Genomic DNA, 15404 nt, shown 5'->3' with positions numbered 1-15404 from the left:
AGGCAACCAACTGTGACTTCCTAAGAGCCTTTGTGACTGATGGGAGCCATCTTTGTGGACTGACCTGTGCTCCCTTGGGCTGATTTCACTTTGCTGATCTGTCCATCTTTGGGGATCAAGTGTCTATTGGCTAGCTGCTGAATCATGCTGGGTAACTGCCCTCTGACTTACTTTACTCCTTTTCCCTGCCAAATGCACTCTCTAATCCTAGACTTCGGGCATTGGCCCTTGGATCTGTATCTACCTCATTCAGACCCTTCCTGGTCCTGTAGCCTTTGGTTCTCTGTGTTTCATCTCCGGGTCCTCCATGCCTAGCACCAGACCTGGTAGCAGAGGCTTTAGTGAATGCTTGATGAATGAACGGCATACACACATGATACTACATCTGGGTCTTCTCCCTTCCGCTTTAAAAGGTCCCAATCTGGATTCTTCTGAGGGGGCCCAGATCTCTGTAGGTGTTTTCTCCTTTATCTTGTCTGGCTCACTGGTGAATTTTCTTCAGTGTGGCAACCTCAGTATAAGGGCAATGCTTTGTGCTATAAGGTATTTTATGAAAACCCCATATCAACACATATACATCCTCCTAACCCCTTGAGTTGGCTCTAAGGCCCCATCCACCAGAGCCACCCTTACCCTGTCTCCCACCCAGAGAAGGTTCTTCTACCTCTGAGGTCCCCTCAGATTTTATCCACATGTCTCTTGCCACCTGTAGGTTCCTCTAACTACTGAATTTTTTTTTTTTTTTTTTTTTTTTTTGAGATGGAGTCTCACTCTATTGACAGGCTGGAGTGCAGTGGTGTAATTTCGACTCACTGCAACCTCCACCTCCTGGATTCAAGCGATTCTCCTGCCTCAGCCTCCCAAGTAACCAGGGATTACAGGCATGTACCAGCATGCCTGGCTATCTTTTATATTTTAGTAGAGATAGGGTTTCATCATGTTAACCAGGCTGGTCTCAAACTCCTGACCTCAGGGGATCCGCCCGCCTCGGCCTCCCAAAGTGCTGGCATTACAGGTGTGCGCCACTGTGCCCAGCCTGTCTCCTGGAATTTTGAGTGGGCATTTCTCCAGCTCCTTAACTAGATGATACGCTTCTTGGGTCAGGAATCTTTTTGGTATTCACATCTCTCAATAGAGTACAGGATCTTGCAAATAGCTGGCCCTTGGTAAATTGAATGGTCGTTATTTTCTGTTTCTGCTGTCCTCATGGTTGACTCTTCAGGCCACAGCAGCATGTTGGACTGAAGTCTGTGGAGAAGTATCCCCTGGGGCTTCTCTGTGGTTGCATGTTGTTTTCTTGGTAGCACATGTCACTATATCAGAGGTGCTTAGGGAGTGGCTTACATTCTGTCTTCCCCAACTAGAATAGATATTCCAGTGTTCCCCCAGCACGCACAACAGTGCCTGGCACATTGGAGGTGCTTGGTAGATCTTTTTGGATGAATTCTAGAGCATGCCACTCTTCAGGCAGTAGTGCCTCTAAATGCAGATGATGGATTTTTCTCTGGGAGGTTGGTTGTTACAAGCTTGTAAGATCTTGCTGTGGCTCATCACTCTGGATTTGCTTTCCACTACCCAAAGGAGTTGAGGGTCATTGCAAGAGTAGAGAGATTATTGTTTCTTCGCTGAGATCGTGGAGGGAGTACTCAGTACAGCTAGTCTCAGCACTAGCCCTTGTCTGATCTACCATTACCCCATGCCCAGCAGAGAAATGCTTATGTTACCAAACCGTCTCTGGCCCAGGACAAATTGCTTCCTCAGGCTCATTGCAGCTCCAGTTAAAAAACAGGCCAGCATGTCAAAGGCTCTTTGAGTCTTAATGTAACTCACTCACGTTTCTCTCCTGTTTAAAGCCTTGAATGATTAGTCAGGCCTGCAATTCCCTCACAGAGAACTCATCATCTGTTCCTTGTTAGGTTCTGTTGGTTTACGTGTTCAACAACCCATCCGAAACAACAGACTCCACAGGGCGTGTGGGACAGTGCTGTGCTGCTCCTGTCTCGGGTCACTGGCCTCCTGCAGTTTTGCCTACAGATGGCCAGGCATGAGGCATTTGTCACAGAAGGGATCCTTCTCACTTACTGTCGTAGAAGGGATCCTTCTCACTTACTGTCACAGAAGGGATCCTTCTCACTTACTGCCTCCTCTCTGTGCATCTTAAAAACACTTCACTGCTAGTGAGTGAGAAACAGGGATCTTCTGATTTGGGGGCCTTGTTCAGAGTACTTGTTAAAAACAAAAACATTCGGGAAAACCATGTATACAGTGTTCCAGTAAGAGCGAAAAAACACGATAATGTGTTCAATCACCTAGCCTTTTGTTGTGTTTTTTAACTGGAGCCGCAGGGAGCCTCAGGAAGCAGTTTGTCCCGGACTGGAGATGGTAAAAATCAAGTTCAGGCACAGTGATCAGAGACCGAGCTGCAGTGAAACTATTCCCAGCAGCCCAGCACCAGCTGGCAGTGAGTCAGGCACACTGTAGGCAGTCAGTGTTTGTGCAGTGAAGGAATGAATGAGTTATCTGCAGACTCCGAAGGTTATTGTGCAACCGGATCATCATTTGAATCACTTGCAACCTTTGAAGCGATCTATTTTGGAAAGCACTCCCCTGAATATGTATGTTGTAGTTGTAGTGTGTGTTTAAAAAAAAACACCCAGACTACTTTTTAATTATACCGTGTTTATGTTATAGATTGTTTTATATAATGTATAACATAGCTATATATATGTAGACCTATGGACACAAATGTACACACACACACACACACACACACACACAAGTGTTGAAGTTCGTAGGTTTTCATGGGTTTTACTGAATCTTAATTTTACTTCTGTCGACTGTCCTTTTACAGGTTTTTAAGGTTTTTTGTTTTGTTTTCTTTGAAGCAGGGCTCTGGTACTCTGGTTTTGCTGTGTAAATATAGCACCTGGGACAGTCACTTGCTACCAGTCTTCCAGGATGCAGAGGGGTGTGGCTTTGCCATTGTTGGCCACGTGTAGTTGCATTTAGAAGTGTTGTGCCCTTAAACAGTTCAAATTAGATATTCTACTGAACGTCTTCTTGGCCATTGCTGTAGACAATTTGGCTGATGCTGAAAGTTTGAACACTGCTCAGAAAGAAGAAGCGGAAGAAAAGGAAAGAAAAAAGATTGCCAGGTAACCCCATTTTCCCCTCAGGTATTTGTCTAGGGGCTGCATGGGGAGCCCTGCCACAGGTGCAGCCTGCCAGGACCACCCCTGCTTCATTGCAGATGCAGCCCCCCAGCTTGCTGCTTTGTGGATCATGGTTGACTGTACTGCAAGACCAAAATGGATGGAATCTTGGGCAGAAGCCAGGCCCTTGGCTCCCATCCCTCAGAGCCAAGAGTGGGAGTCACATGTCCCCATGCTTAAAGAATCACTGCAGATAATTTTGGCGTCATAAAATAAATGATGCATTCAATGCTGATTAGCTCTCAGATGAGAATTTTAATAAGATGATCTGTGTAATGAATCCATCACATTGAGATTGCCAGGAAGCTCTGAGTTTGGGTTGTGCCAGGCTCTTGTGGTTAGTGTTGTTTCTGATTAAATTCTGTCCTTCATGGGAGCATTGTTGATTCAGAATCCTGATTAGCATTTTTATACAGAGGAACGTGGTTATTTGGTTTCTTGTGGTCTGTTCTCTTCTCTTTAGAAAAGAGAGCCTAGAAAATAAAAAGAACAACAAACCAGAAGTCAACCAGATAGCCAACAGTGACAACAAGGTATGTGTCCTGAGATACTTCTCCCCTTTTTCTTTCAAAAGGGTTCTGTTGGTATCTCCATACATGTACCATTTACGCTGCGGAAGTGTTGTGTATCATACTTGTAATATTTTGGTGTGAGGAATATAGCACACCCTATAGACCCTGGCTTCGCAGGGGGGTTCTGGTTGAATTTAGGCAGTTAGCTGTGTTCACTGACATTCTACCAGAAAACCAATATGATAAAGATTTGACTAGTTTGACCACTTACTTTTTCTTTATTGGAATTGTGCAGTCAGATCTGCCCCATGGTCAGGATCACATTAGCATCTTCTGAGTGGGTATGAACATCAGGGATTTTTAATAGTTGTCTATTTCCAGAGGAAATCCCATTATCAGGTGGCCTCAGGGCTACGCTGTCAAACTTGATCCCGTTTATGACAGCTCTGGTTGTTGTGTTCCTTCTTTATTCATCCAATTGATAAATGCTTACTGAGTGGCCATGGTGTGTCAGACACTGGGGATTCAGGAATGAAGAAGACAGGCCTCTGCCTTCATGCGCCTTGCAGTTTGGCAGGAAGGCAGGAGTGTGAGATGCATTATCATGTGGTATGAGTGACTATGCTGGCACAGGGCGAAGGCAGAGCCCTGGATGGTGCTGGCTAATCACGACTGGGTCAGGGTTCAACCAGCCTTCTCCTCACCTGCCGTCTGGCCTTCTGTCTGAAGCAGAATCACCATCTGGGGACATATGCCTGCCCCTGCACAGTCACATACAGGTGCAACTTTGGGGAGGAATCCATGCCCTACGCTGGATCACCAGGGCGACTTTTCCTCTCTGAAGTGCATTTAAGTCCGAGTCTCCCCTCCTCCCAAGATGTCTCTGTCATCCCAGGTTACAATTGATGACTATAGAGAAGAGGATGAAGACAAGGACCCCTACCCACCTTGCGATGTGCCAGGTATGGTGGCGGAGGCTGGAGACACTGGCTTTGCTGTGTGGCTTTGCTACTGCTCTGTGTCCAGCCGCTGCGTCTGCAGCCAGCCAGCCCAGCACTGTGCACATGAGCTGCTGAGGCCGCCAAGGCCATGGGACCAGTTAGCTCCCCTTTTTCCCATGGTCGCGGGCAGCGTGTGTCACCCAAATTCCAGGTGATGGGGAGGGCAAGTGCAGGTGGGTTAGGGCAGTGCCAGCTTCTGCTGGGAGACTGGTCCAGGAGGCCCCCAGGTGTTAGCACTCAGCTGACACTTTTCCATTTGACTGGCACATTTATTGGCTGACATGGGTGGGACTGTGGAGTTGGGAGCCTAAGAGCTGAATGAGACTGAAAGTCAGTCCTGTGCAGTTTCTCAGGCCAAGCTGAGCGAGGAGGTTACTGGGGAAACAGCCAGATGCTAGGAGGTTCGCAGTGAGAATCCCAGCACCACCACCTTTCCTCTGTGGTCAGATCTTACCCCGGTGAGAATCTCATTCCCACAAACTAAACACGCTCATCAGATGGGGACACTTCTCAGCGCGCTCCCTCCTCCCCTCAAACACACACTCAGTCCATATTCTGAAGGAGCAGGAGGGTTTTGATTCATGTAAGCAGGTAGACGTTGTTAAAGTTCAAGCCAAATTTGCATGTGAAATTGAGAATAATTCAAACCCATATGTAGTCTTTATTTCGTGCCTATAAAAAGAGTATTTCATTTAAAGTAGGGGAAGAGGAAGAGGAAGAGGAGGAGGATGAACCTGAGGTTCCTGCCGGACCCCGTCCTCGAAGGATCTCGGAATTGAACATGAAGGAAAAAATTGCCCCCATCCCTGAAGGGAGCGCTTTCTTCATTCTTAGCAAGACCAACCCGTAAATACTCCCCTTCTAGTCTCTCACGGCTGCCCTTTGCCAGTCACCCTACAGGTCGCTTGAGGGTGGCTCGGGTGGGGGTGAGGGAAAGTGGTTCACAGCCCTTTCTGAACCTGAGTGTCTCTGGCACCCCACCACCCAAGTCCCCTCCAACCCTTCTCTCCTCTACTGTTGCTCTTGCCCTCAGCTCACCTCTTCCTCACCACCTCCTTCCCACAGGGGTGTGGCCAGGTCCTGGGGGGAGCTCCATTCTAGATTCTCCTCCCTGCCTTCACTCCTGCACAGGGACAGCAATGGGGAAAGCCTTGTCCACCCCAGCATATGCCAGTGGGTATATGTCCACCCCAGCATATGCCACTGCTCTGATGTTCCATGCCTCAGCCACACGTGGGAGTTTTTCTTAACGAGTGGATCTTCTGTTAGGATGCTTTGTGGGATGAGAATTTTTGTGACCAAGATCTGCATAGCATCCTCAACCTCACAGACCCCTGACTTCATTGATCCGTTTTCCCTATTGAATTTTATAATCATAAAGTCATATTGCACAGTGATATTTTATAGGTTGTAAATATTCAGTTAAGCTCTATGATAGTCTACTTAAAATAGCATTTCTCATGTTCAAATGATAAGGTGCTCACAAGGAACAGGGTAATGACTCACACATACTATAAAAGGAAGAAGTTTATTTACTAGCTAGTTTCTAGGTTTTAAATCATCTGGGGCTGAGTGTAATGCCAGGGGGAATAAATGTCTCCTGGAAAGGTTTCTAGAATTGCAGAAGTAGCTCTTGGCTGTCAGAGAACAACTCTGTATAATTCGCTGGCCCTAGGGAGACACAGGTGGGAAGCAAGGCCTAGCGGCGTCCTCAGAGATTCAAAGATGTGATGAGAGCTTTTACAGCTCACCACTGTTTGGGTGTCCTTTTTTTTTTTTTTTTTTTTTTTTTTTTTTTAAGGTAATTAAACTGATATTGCTGACAGTTACAGTCCCTTACGTATACGTATGTTGAGAGAATGGATTTATTTTCACCCAAAGCTGCAAAGCACTCCTGCCTTTACTGGCTTGGAAGTTCCCCCCACACTCAATTGCTAACACCTTCAGGTCCTCTGGGGGGCATGCCCAGCACTGAGTAGGTCCAAAAGGGAGGACATGAAGTGAGGCTTAAGCATGTCAGCATTAAGTTGACTCTAGTATTGAAAGTGGAAAAATCTTTTCCAAGGAAAACCTATCAGTATAAGAGGCTTATAGAATATAGGAATATAGAGAGGTGTGTACACACACACACACACACACACACACACATCGTTTGAGCCCAGGTGTCGGGCATGAGCTGTCTTCCTTTGCTTCACGAGACCACGGGACTTGGTGAGAACTCTGTCATGCTAGGCCATGAGATCCTTGTGTGTTCACAACCTTCACTTTCTGAGGGCTGCTTGTGGGTCAGCTCCAGAATTTTTTAAAATAGCATCTATTACAAAATCTGCAGATAGGACAAGCACAGGATTCATCTCATTCTGTGTGAACCGTTGAGGGCAGGTCTGGCCTCAGTTTACCCTCTTGGTCAGGGAAGACCTGCAGATGAGCTTCCTGTCATAGTGGAAAAACTTCAGTCATATAGACCTGGATCACATCTCCCCCTGGTCCTTACTAGTGTCACTTTATAGTTCTCTTAGTAAGCCTCAGTTTCCCCATCTTTAGGAAGACAAGCTCCACTTTGAAGAACTCAGTAGAGTAGTCTGTGTGGCGCCCCCAGCACAGAGTTGACACACCACGCATAGTCCAAAGGGGCTGCTCTTGGTGAGCTTCATGGGGCTGATGGACAGGTCACTCAGGTGTGCTGGGCAGGGTGCGTAGGTGGCACAGCAGACAGCTGCCCTCTGCCTGGCGCCCTGCTGCAGTGGCCCCGCACTCTTAAGGACACAGTATGTTCTACTCCATCTGAGACTCTTTCTAAGCAGCAGCTTTTCCCTGCAGGATCCGCGTGGGCTGCCACAAGCTCATCAACCACCACATCTTCACCAATCTCATCCTCGTCTTCATCATGCTGAGCAGCGCTGCCCTAGCTGCTGAGGACCCCATCCGCAGCCACTCCTTCCGGAACACAGTGAGTCCCTGGGTGGGGCCCGCTCTGGGCTGGCGCTGGCCTCTCTCAGGCAGCGACCGCTATGGAGATGGGAGCTGTGGAGGCCCTCAGGGCAACAGCTAGAGTAGGTCTTTCCTTCCCCTGGGGTAGTTGGGTGTTTCCGGTTTGTAAGTGCCATGGAGCTTGTGTTTTAGCTGGGCAAATCTGAATGGCATCATTAATTGAGAACTTCATCTTAAATACTCTGCAGGAAGTGTCAGTGGATTCAGAGAGTCTGCTTCTCCTCCTCTTTGTTCCCTGCTGCCGACATTTAAGCCCTCTTTTCCCTCCCTGCTCAGGTTCATACTCACCCCGGTTTTGAGATTCATGCCTCGTGGAAGCACATGGCAGGGAGGAAGCAGAATTCAAACCAGACATGACACATGCCCAGGCTCTCTCATTCAGGGTTGGGGGTGTGATTCCTGTGTCATGTAGACTTAAATGAACCAAGCCGCTAGGCTTCATGACTGAGGGGAAATACAACTCAGGAAGATGATGGGATGTCGAGTTGAGGTGTTGAGTGGAGGAGAAGTCTAGGCCAGGTGCAGTGCCTCCCACCTGTAATTCCAGTGCTTTGAGAGATTGAGCGGGAGGACCGCTTAAGGACGGGAGTTCAAGACTGGCCTGGGCAAAACGTAGCGAGGCCTCAAATCTCTACAAAAAATAAAAAAAAAAATTGCTGAATGTGATAGCACACACCTGCAGTCCCAGCTACTCAGGAGGCTGAGGGAGGAGAATCACTGGGACCCAGGAGGTCGAAGCTGCAGCAAGCCATGTTTGTACCACTGCAGTCCAGCCTCAGTGACACAGTGAGACTTTGTCTCAAAGGAAAAAAAAAGAATATATAATGAATGTGAAAACATTTCTTCTCTGGGAAGATTTATTATAAAACATGTGGTTATGTGACATATTTCACAAGTATTTCCAAAGAAAGTGCTGACCTTGGCCCCAGAGAGCCAATATTAAGTTTGGATAACTTCATGAGTGTACCAGGAAGAGCCACTTTAACCCTTAAGCATGTTAACTTGGCTGTTTACAATACTACTTTTCATTGGCAGAATTAGGAATACACAAAGAATTATTAATTGGCTGGACGTGGTGGCTCATACCTATAATCCCAGCATTTTGGGAGGCCAAGGCAGTAGAAACACTCGAGCCCAAGAGTTCAAGACTAATCTAGGCAACATAGTAAGACCCCCATCTATATAAAAATTTTAAAATTAGCCATTCATGGTGGTGCATGCCTGTCCCTGCTACTTGGGAGGCAGGAGGATTGCTTGAGCACAGGAGGCTGAGCCTGCAGCTAGCTGGGTTCACACCGCTGTATTCTGGCCTAGGTGACATCGAGACTCTGTCTATAAAAGAGCAAACAAACAGCAAGAACTCTAGATTTGGGTGTGGCAAAGGTGATTATTCAGTTAACCCCCTGTCTCCACGGGTTTGGCATCCAAGGATTCAATCAACCACAGATAGAAAATATTTGGGAGTGGCCAGCCATGGCGGCTGACACCTGTAATCCCAGTGCTTTGGAAGGCCAAGGCAGGTGGATCACTTGAGATCAGGAGTTTGAGACCAGCCTGGCCAACATGATGGAACCCTATCTCTACTAAAAATACAAAAAAAATAGCCTGGTGTGGTGGTGCACACCTGTAGTCCCAACTACTTGGGAAGCTGAGGCATAAGAATCACTTGAACCCTGGAGACAGAGGTTGCAGCTGTGAGCCAAGATCGCACCAATGTACTCTAGTTTGGACAACAGAATAAGTGATACTCCGTCTAATAAAAAAGAAAAGAAAAGAAAAGAAAAAAATACATGGGGGAGAAAATGTACTGAATTTGTGCAGATTTTTTTCTAAACGATTTGCATGGCATGAAATCTAGAAATGATCTAAGGTCTACAGGAGGATGTGCATAGATTATATGCAAACACTGCACCGTTTTATATCAGAGACTTGAGATTTTGGGGTATAAAAGGGTCCTGGAAACAATCCCTCATGGATACGGACTATACTAAGAAAATAAGCTGAGGGGGCCAGGTGTGCTGGCTCACACCTGTAATCCCAGTACTTTGGGAGGCTGAGTCAGACGGATCACTTGAGGTCAGGAGTTCAAGACCAGCCTGGCCAACATGGTGAAACTCCGTCTCTACTAAAAATACAAAAATTAGACGGGCGTGGTGGTGTGCACCTATAATCCCAGTTACGCAGGAGGCTGAGGCAGGAGAATTGCTTGAATCCGCGAGGTGGAGGTTGCAGTGAGCCGAGATCTCGCCATTGCACTCCAGCCTCAGTGACGAGTGAAACTCCGTCTCAGACAAACAAACAAAAATACGAGCAATTCAAGGGTTTTCTGTTAGTCATCAGTTTTGTAACTTAGGGATGGTGCCCGCCCACTATGTCTATGTTGGAAGGAAACTTGCACCTAAATTGGTTCTCGCCTTAGCAGCCCCTCCTTAACTGCGCAGCTTACTCAGCACCGAGGACCATTCAAAGGCAAGACAGCTAGAAGCAGCAACCCGTTGATGCTCAATTCTAGATATTATTGTGCAGTTTCAGGTTATTACCAAGAAACCCGACCAGCAGAGGGAGGCCGGCGAGTGTGCAAGCTCATCAGGTGTCCCTGGCATGCTGGTGGGTGCCTTTTTCTGAGCATCAGATTGTTAGAGATTTTAGGGTTAAGACATACCAGCAGATCTGTGCCCCTAGGACTCTGTCAGGACATCCAAGCCTCGTGATGCTGCTTCCCATTTCTGGAGCCTGGCAAGCCCCATCTATCGGATGTATGAAACACACACGCTGATGTGAAGGGAAAAAGTGCTTTCCCCATGGGGCTTGTTAGTTTCAGTGTAAAGAGGAAGGCACTGGGCCTTTCTCCATCTGTCCTCACAGATTAGGGTTTTTGTTAGAGAGTTGGTCTAGATGCCCCAGTAGAAGAAAGACCTCTGTGTCATTTCATTCCATCATAAAAAAAAGGACACAAGGGCTGTGTTTGGAGAAAAAAAAAAAAAAGCATTAGGTGACAAACTAGGTCAGGAGCTAGTCTAGAATACACATTGGCAAGGGGTTAATTTACATGGGGGCTTCGTGTTTTATTTTTAATTACAATTGCTTCCCTGTAAGTTTATTTCCCTGCTGCCTTACCCAAACCAAAAATGTTATCTTTCTGCTTAAACAGATGTACATATGTGTGTGTATGTTGCTTTTGAGATTCTGCAGTGTTTTGTATGTTTTTTAACCTTAGCTGAATTCTTAGTTTAAAAAAGAGAGAGAATGCAAGCAGAGTGAGGACAAAACCAGCTTAAATCTCAACTTCGCCCTGGGCGCCAAGTTGCCTCCTAGACTTGCAGGCTAGTGTGACTTCTTTCTGGGCTACTAGATGCTTTTCACATTAATATTCCCACTGTGACCCAGGAAGGAGTAAGGGGAAGGTGGCAGAGGCCTGGTAGTACCCTGGAAGATACCTTTCATAGCCTGGCCAAGAAACTCAGTTACACAGGAGTGCTCACGTAGAATGTGTAAGTCCAAAACCAGAAACAGTTTGGAAAATGAATACCCTCTGAAGAGAGAGACCGGGCTTGAAGCAGAGGTCCTCACCTTATTGTGCCACAGCCCCCAGGTGACTCCCGTACCTACAACAGCTCAGCCCGGTGGTGGCTCTCCATTGGCGTCCCCCAGGCCTACTCCTTGCCCGGCAGTGCCTGTGACTGGCTGTGTGACCTGCATGTGTGTCCATTTCCTGCTCCCAGCTCCTCTAATAGCTGTTAAAGGATTAGGCCTGGGTGGTCTCCACAGTCCCTTCCAGCTCTGCTCTTTCCAGTTCTTTCAAAACCATAGATCATAGTTGTCATGAAGATTAATGGCCAAGACCAGCTCACCTTTGCAGATAAGGGTGCTGTGGCCGAAGCTCCCTGTGGGGCTGGGCGCGGTGGCTCACGCCTGTAATCCCAGCACTTTGGGAGGCCGAGGCGGGTGGATCACGAGGTCAAGAGATCGAGACCATCCTGGTCAACAAGGTGAAACCCCGTCTCTACTAAAAATACAAAAAAGTAGCTGGGCGTGGTAGTGCGTGCCTGTAGTCCCAGCTACTCGGGAGGCTGAGGCAGGAGAATTGCTTGAACCCAGGAGGTGGAGGTTGCAGTGAGCCTGAATTGCGCCATTGCACTCCAGCCTGGGGTAACAAGAGCAAAACTCTGTCTCAAAAAAAAAAAAAAAAGAAACTCCCTGTGAGTAGCTTTCTTGGTGGTCAGACTTCTTGCCACTGGCCCACTTACCTCCACAGCTGAGGAGAAGTGGGGACCCCAGAAAGGGCTAGCAGGCCTTGGTTGATGGAATAATAGGTGGTATTGGCATGAATGCGGATAGAGTTGCCTGGACTAAAAATTCAAAGGCCAAGTCAGTCTGTTATTTGAGTAGGCCCAACAAGGTTTAAAAAACCACCTGAGTTTAGAGAGAGCAATGTTAGATGCAGAACAATGGGCAGGAGGAAGGCAGTCTGTAAAACCCTCCCTTGCAGACTTAGCGCATAGGTGGAGAACGGTGATGACACCCTGATTGCACGGGCTGGAATTCAAAGGGACATGTGGAAGCTTCTGGCTCTGATGGATGTCACTGCCATCATTATGCTTCTCCACCCATTGGATGTTCAGATGGAGGGCAACATACTTCAGCCAGAAATGCGATTAAAAATCCAAAACGTGTATTATAAGCCTTTAATTTACCTGGTGCCACAAGTCATTTGTAGATGTAATGCTCTCTGATGAAAAAAGCTTGTTAACAAAGCACTCTTAGAAATCAGCCTCTCTGCCTGTCCAAGACACAAGACTGGGAAGTGAGTCGGGGTGAGTGGTTAAAGGAGGTTGGGATTCTCAAACGCTCTTTGGGAATGATGTAATTGACCAGAGTGGGCATTTACCAGCGGCTCTGCACTTACCTCCACAATGGCAGGGTTTTCCTGGGAGGATGGGTCTCCGACTGCATGGGGGGGTTTCTGCCCGTGAGCATGCAGTTGTCAGAGTTTGTCTGAATGCCTTTTCTCACTCCCACGTGTTGTGCCTTGCAGATACTGGGTTACTTTGACTATGCCTTCACAGCCATCTTTACTGTTGAGATCCTGTTGAAGGTAATGGCTTTTTCCTTGATCTTCACATACTCCACAGCCGCTGTAGCAATAATAGTTGCACTTCTTCGTTTGCCTTCCAGATGCTAGGTTACGCAGACTATGTCTTCACTGGTACTTTTGCATTTGAGATCATTTTAAAGGTAACAGGTTACCTGACAGTGTGTTTAAGGGCTGCTTCTGTGTGTGAGACACAGGACAGAAGCGTGAAGTGCTTTTGACTTTTTTTTTTTTTTTTCTCTTTTGTGGTTGAGCTAAGTTTTTTTGGTTTTTTAAAACAAAGGATTTTTCTTCCTGTGACCATTCCAACTTGTTTTTGCTCTTTCTTTTTAACCTTTGAATGCATGTAGGAGCTACTTTGGCTTTATGATAGTGGTTGAGAATTAATTATATTTTGCTCCTTTAAAAAAAATACCCTCTGGACTTTGTTCACTGATAACAGATATATCACTTTGTATGAACTTTTTTCCACCGTTTCTGACATCAAAGTCGGAGGAAAAGCATTTATCTTATGAAGAGGATGTCTCTCTTTTCATTTCTCTGACTGCGTTTTGCTTTTGGGGGCCTAAAATAGTAACACACTATTTTCTTGCAATAGGATTTGCAAGATGCCTTTGGTCTATTTGTGTTAAGGTATTTTCTGTCTGTTTTAATGGATGGGCTTACATTTACACAAGAGGAAGGCCCTTTGGCCGGGGTGACCTAAATGTACTGCCCATGCATGAGCTAACAGCTGCCATTGCTGCATGTGGTTTGTGTACTGACTGAAGGCTGCTCCATGGGGAGCCCATTCCTTATGTGCTTAAAGTGCTGGAGACCACAGCAGAGCTCCAAGAACCTTTCTAAAATTGGCCAAGGACCACAGGGCATCGTTCATTGTGGTCCTGGGAGAACAAGGCCCATGAGAACTGTCAGGGCAGCCATCTCCTAGCAGGAAAACAAGCTGGGAAATGAAGACTTTCAACCACGGTTTTAAGCCATTGGGGGATTTTTGTGTGTGCAACTCAGGCACAATGTATTTTGTATTGGACTATTGTGGAACTTGGGCTCTTTACAAAATCATACGTAAAATGAAACCTCAATTAACGTCGTCAGGGAATGTTAGTTTTTTGAGGTTGGTGTTTTATTTTTTGGTTCGCGAAATAGCATGAAGCCAACCAACTTCTGTTTACATCTTTCTTAAAAATCTTCTAAAAGTTTGAGTTCATTTTCCTGCCTTTAATCCAATGAGTTTGGTTGACAGTTCTCCTAAGTCAGAGGCGTGCAGTGGGCAGTGACCAGCTCTTGTTGACCGGGCCTCCATGGGAGGGCCTGTGGATGCAGAATGCACAGTGGTGGGGGTTGGAGGGGCGCTGCCGGAACACTCACTGGCTCAGCTTCTGCCTCAGTTTCTTAATTTTAGAATTCGACTTCTTTTCAATGTGAATGGGGGAAATGCTCTACTTAGTCTGTTAGCCTGGTTAATTGAGGTTTTATTTTACTCTCCACATTTTTAGGTTGTTAAATGAATGTAGTTACTCATAGGCTTTGGGGAAACTTAGACACAGGATTATTTAAAAGGAAAAAAATTGTCACTTCTTAATTTCTGAAGAACTGCTTCACTGACTTAAATCTTCTGAGTCATGCTTCATTTTGAAGGTATTTTAGAGAATGGAAAATGAGCTAAAACAAGAAGGATTCAGAAAATGGAGACTCACCAAGAAGTGTCTAACATCTGAGATGATGGCTCCTGGCGGCCTTGGGGAGATTTGGAAGGCTGTTTGGTTACTTGGTTAAGCCCTGGGAAAATGCCATTTTTGTCGGTCAAAAGGGGTTGAACACTGGCGATTTCCTAAGGTTCAGTGTAATGTTTTCCACCCCCACCTCTCTCATACTGTACTTGTCTGAGCCTGCTCCAACCTTTCTTGTCTCAAAATAAATAGTGAGCTCTAGATATTTTGCTATTTTTACTTTGGGGAACTAAACTCCTTTTCCATCACCAATAGAAATCTCACTGGAGCACCCACAGTAAGTGCTTCAGGTGAATGTGGCAGGTGAGCACAGAGCCGTGAGACTAGCTCGGAGAGATGCTGCCTGGCTTCCTGGCCACACCAGGCACATGCAATCAGACTTTGCGGAGCTGTTTAAGATGGATGTGTCGTTAAAGACCATTAGGAACAATAAGGGATCTGCGTGGAAAAGGGACGTAGGTACCTAGAAGCTGGGAGGCCTGAATTCACCCCCACACTGGGAAGCCTTCATTGAAACGAGGTAGGCTCTATCAGGGCCTGAGAGAGGCCAGAACCAGCGCTTTGTGAGGAAATGGGCTGTCTGGGCAGCTCTTAACCTTTTGACGAATGTAGTCATGTAGAGCCTTTCTTGAGACAGACTTTTGGACATGCCAACAGCGTATTCATATTGGAAACCTATGTTCTCTGTAAGAAAGGCTAAATTGGTTTCATCTCTTAAAATGTATTCAAACTAAACTGCCTCTTTTTAATTCTTGTTCGAACAAATGACCCAGTGGCTCAGCCCATTGGTTTGCACTTGATTCCTAATGTGCACTTGTTAACGAAGTCACACTTTCCCCAGGATTTCGTAAAGAGTCCAGGTTTCT

General features: G+C 46.5%; 1 protein-coding gene across 19 annotated transcripts in view; it reads left to right on the top strand.

The window, feature by feature from the left end:
* CACNA1D (calcium voltage-gated channel subunit alpha1 D) overlaps positions 1–15404 on the top strand; it is a 321073-nt gene that overhangs the window by 233959 nt on the left and 71710 nt on the right. For 18 of the 19 annotated variants that reach the window (XM_074403661.1, XM_074403655.1, XM_074403658.1 and 15 more), the window contains 6 exons: positions 3041–3155; positions 3676–3745; positions 4620–4686; positions 5424–5571; positions 7546–7675; positions 12752–12811. In XM_074403661.1, the coding sequence (XP_074259762.1) occupies positions 3041–3155; positions 3676–3745; positions 4620–4686; positions 5424–5571; positions 7546–7675; positions 12752–12811 (590 nt within the window). The remainder of the gene's footprint in view (positions 1–3040; positions 3156–3675; positions 3746–4619; positions 4687–5423; positions 5572–7545; positions 7676–12751; positions 12812–15404) is intronic. The other variant, XM_074403654.1, reaches the window with a different exon arrangement.

This window comes from Saimiri boliviensis, chromosome 8 (assembly GCF_048565385.1).
Source record: "Saimiri boliviensis isolate mSaiBol1 chromosome 8, mSaiBol1.pri, whole genome shotgun sequence".
Taxonomy (NCBI): Eukaryota; Metazoa; Chordata; class Mammalia; order Primates; family Cebidae; genus Saimiri; species Saimiri boliviensis.
This window is presented reverse-complemented; position numbering and strand designations above follow the sequence as displayed.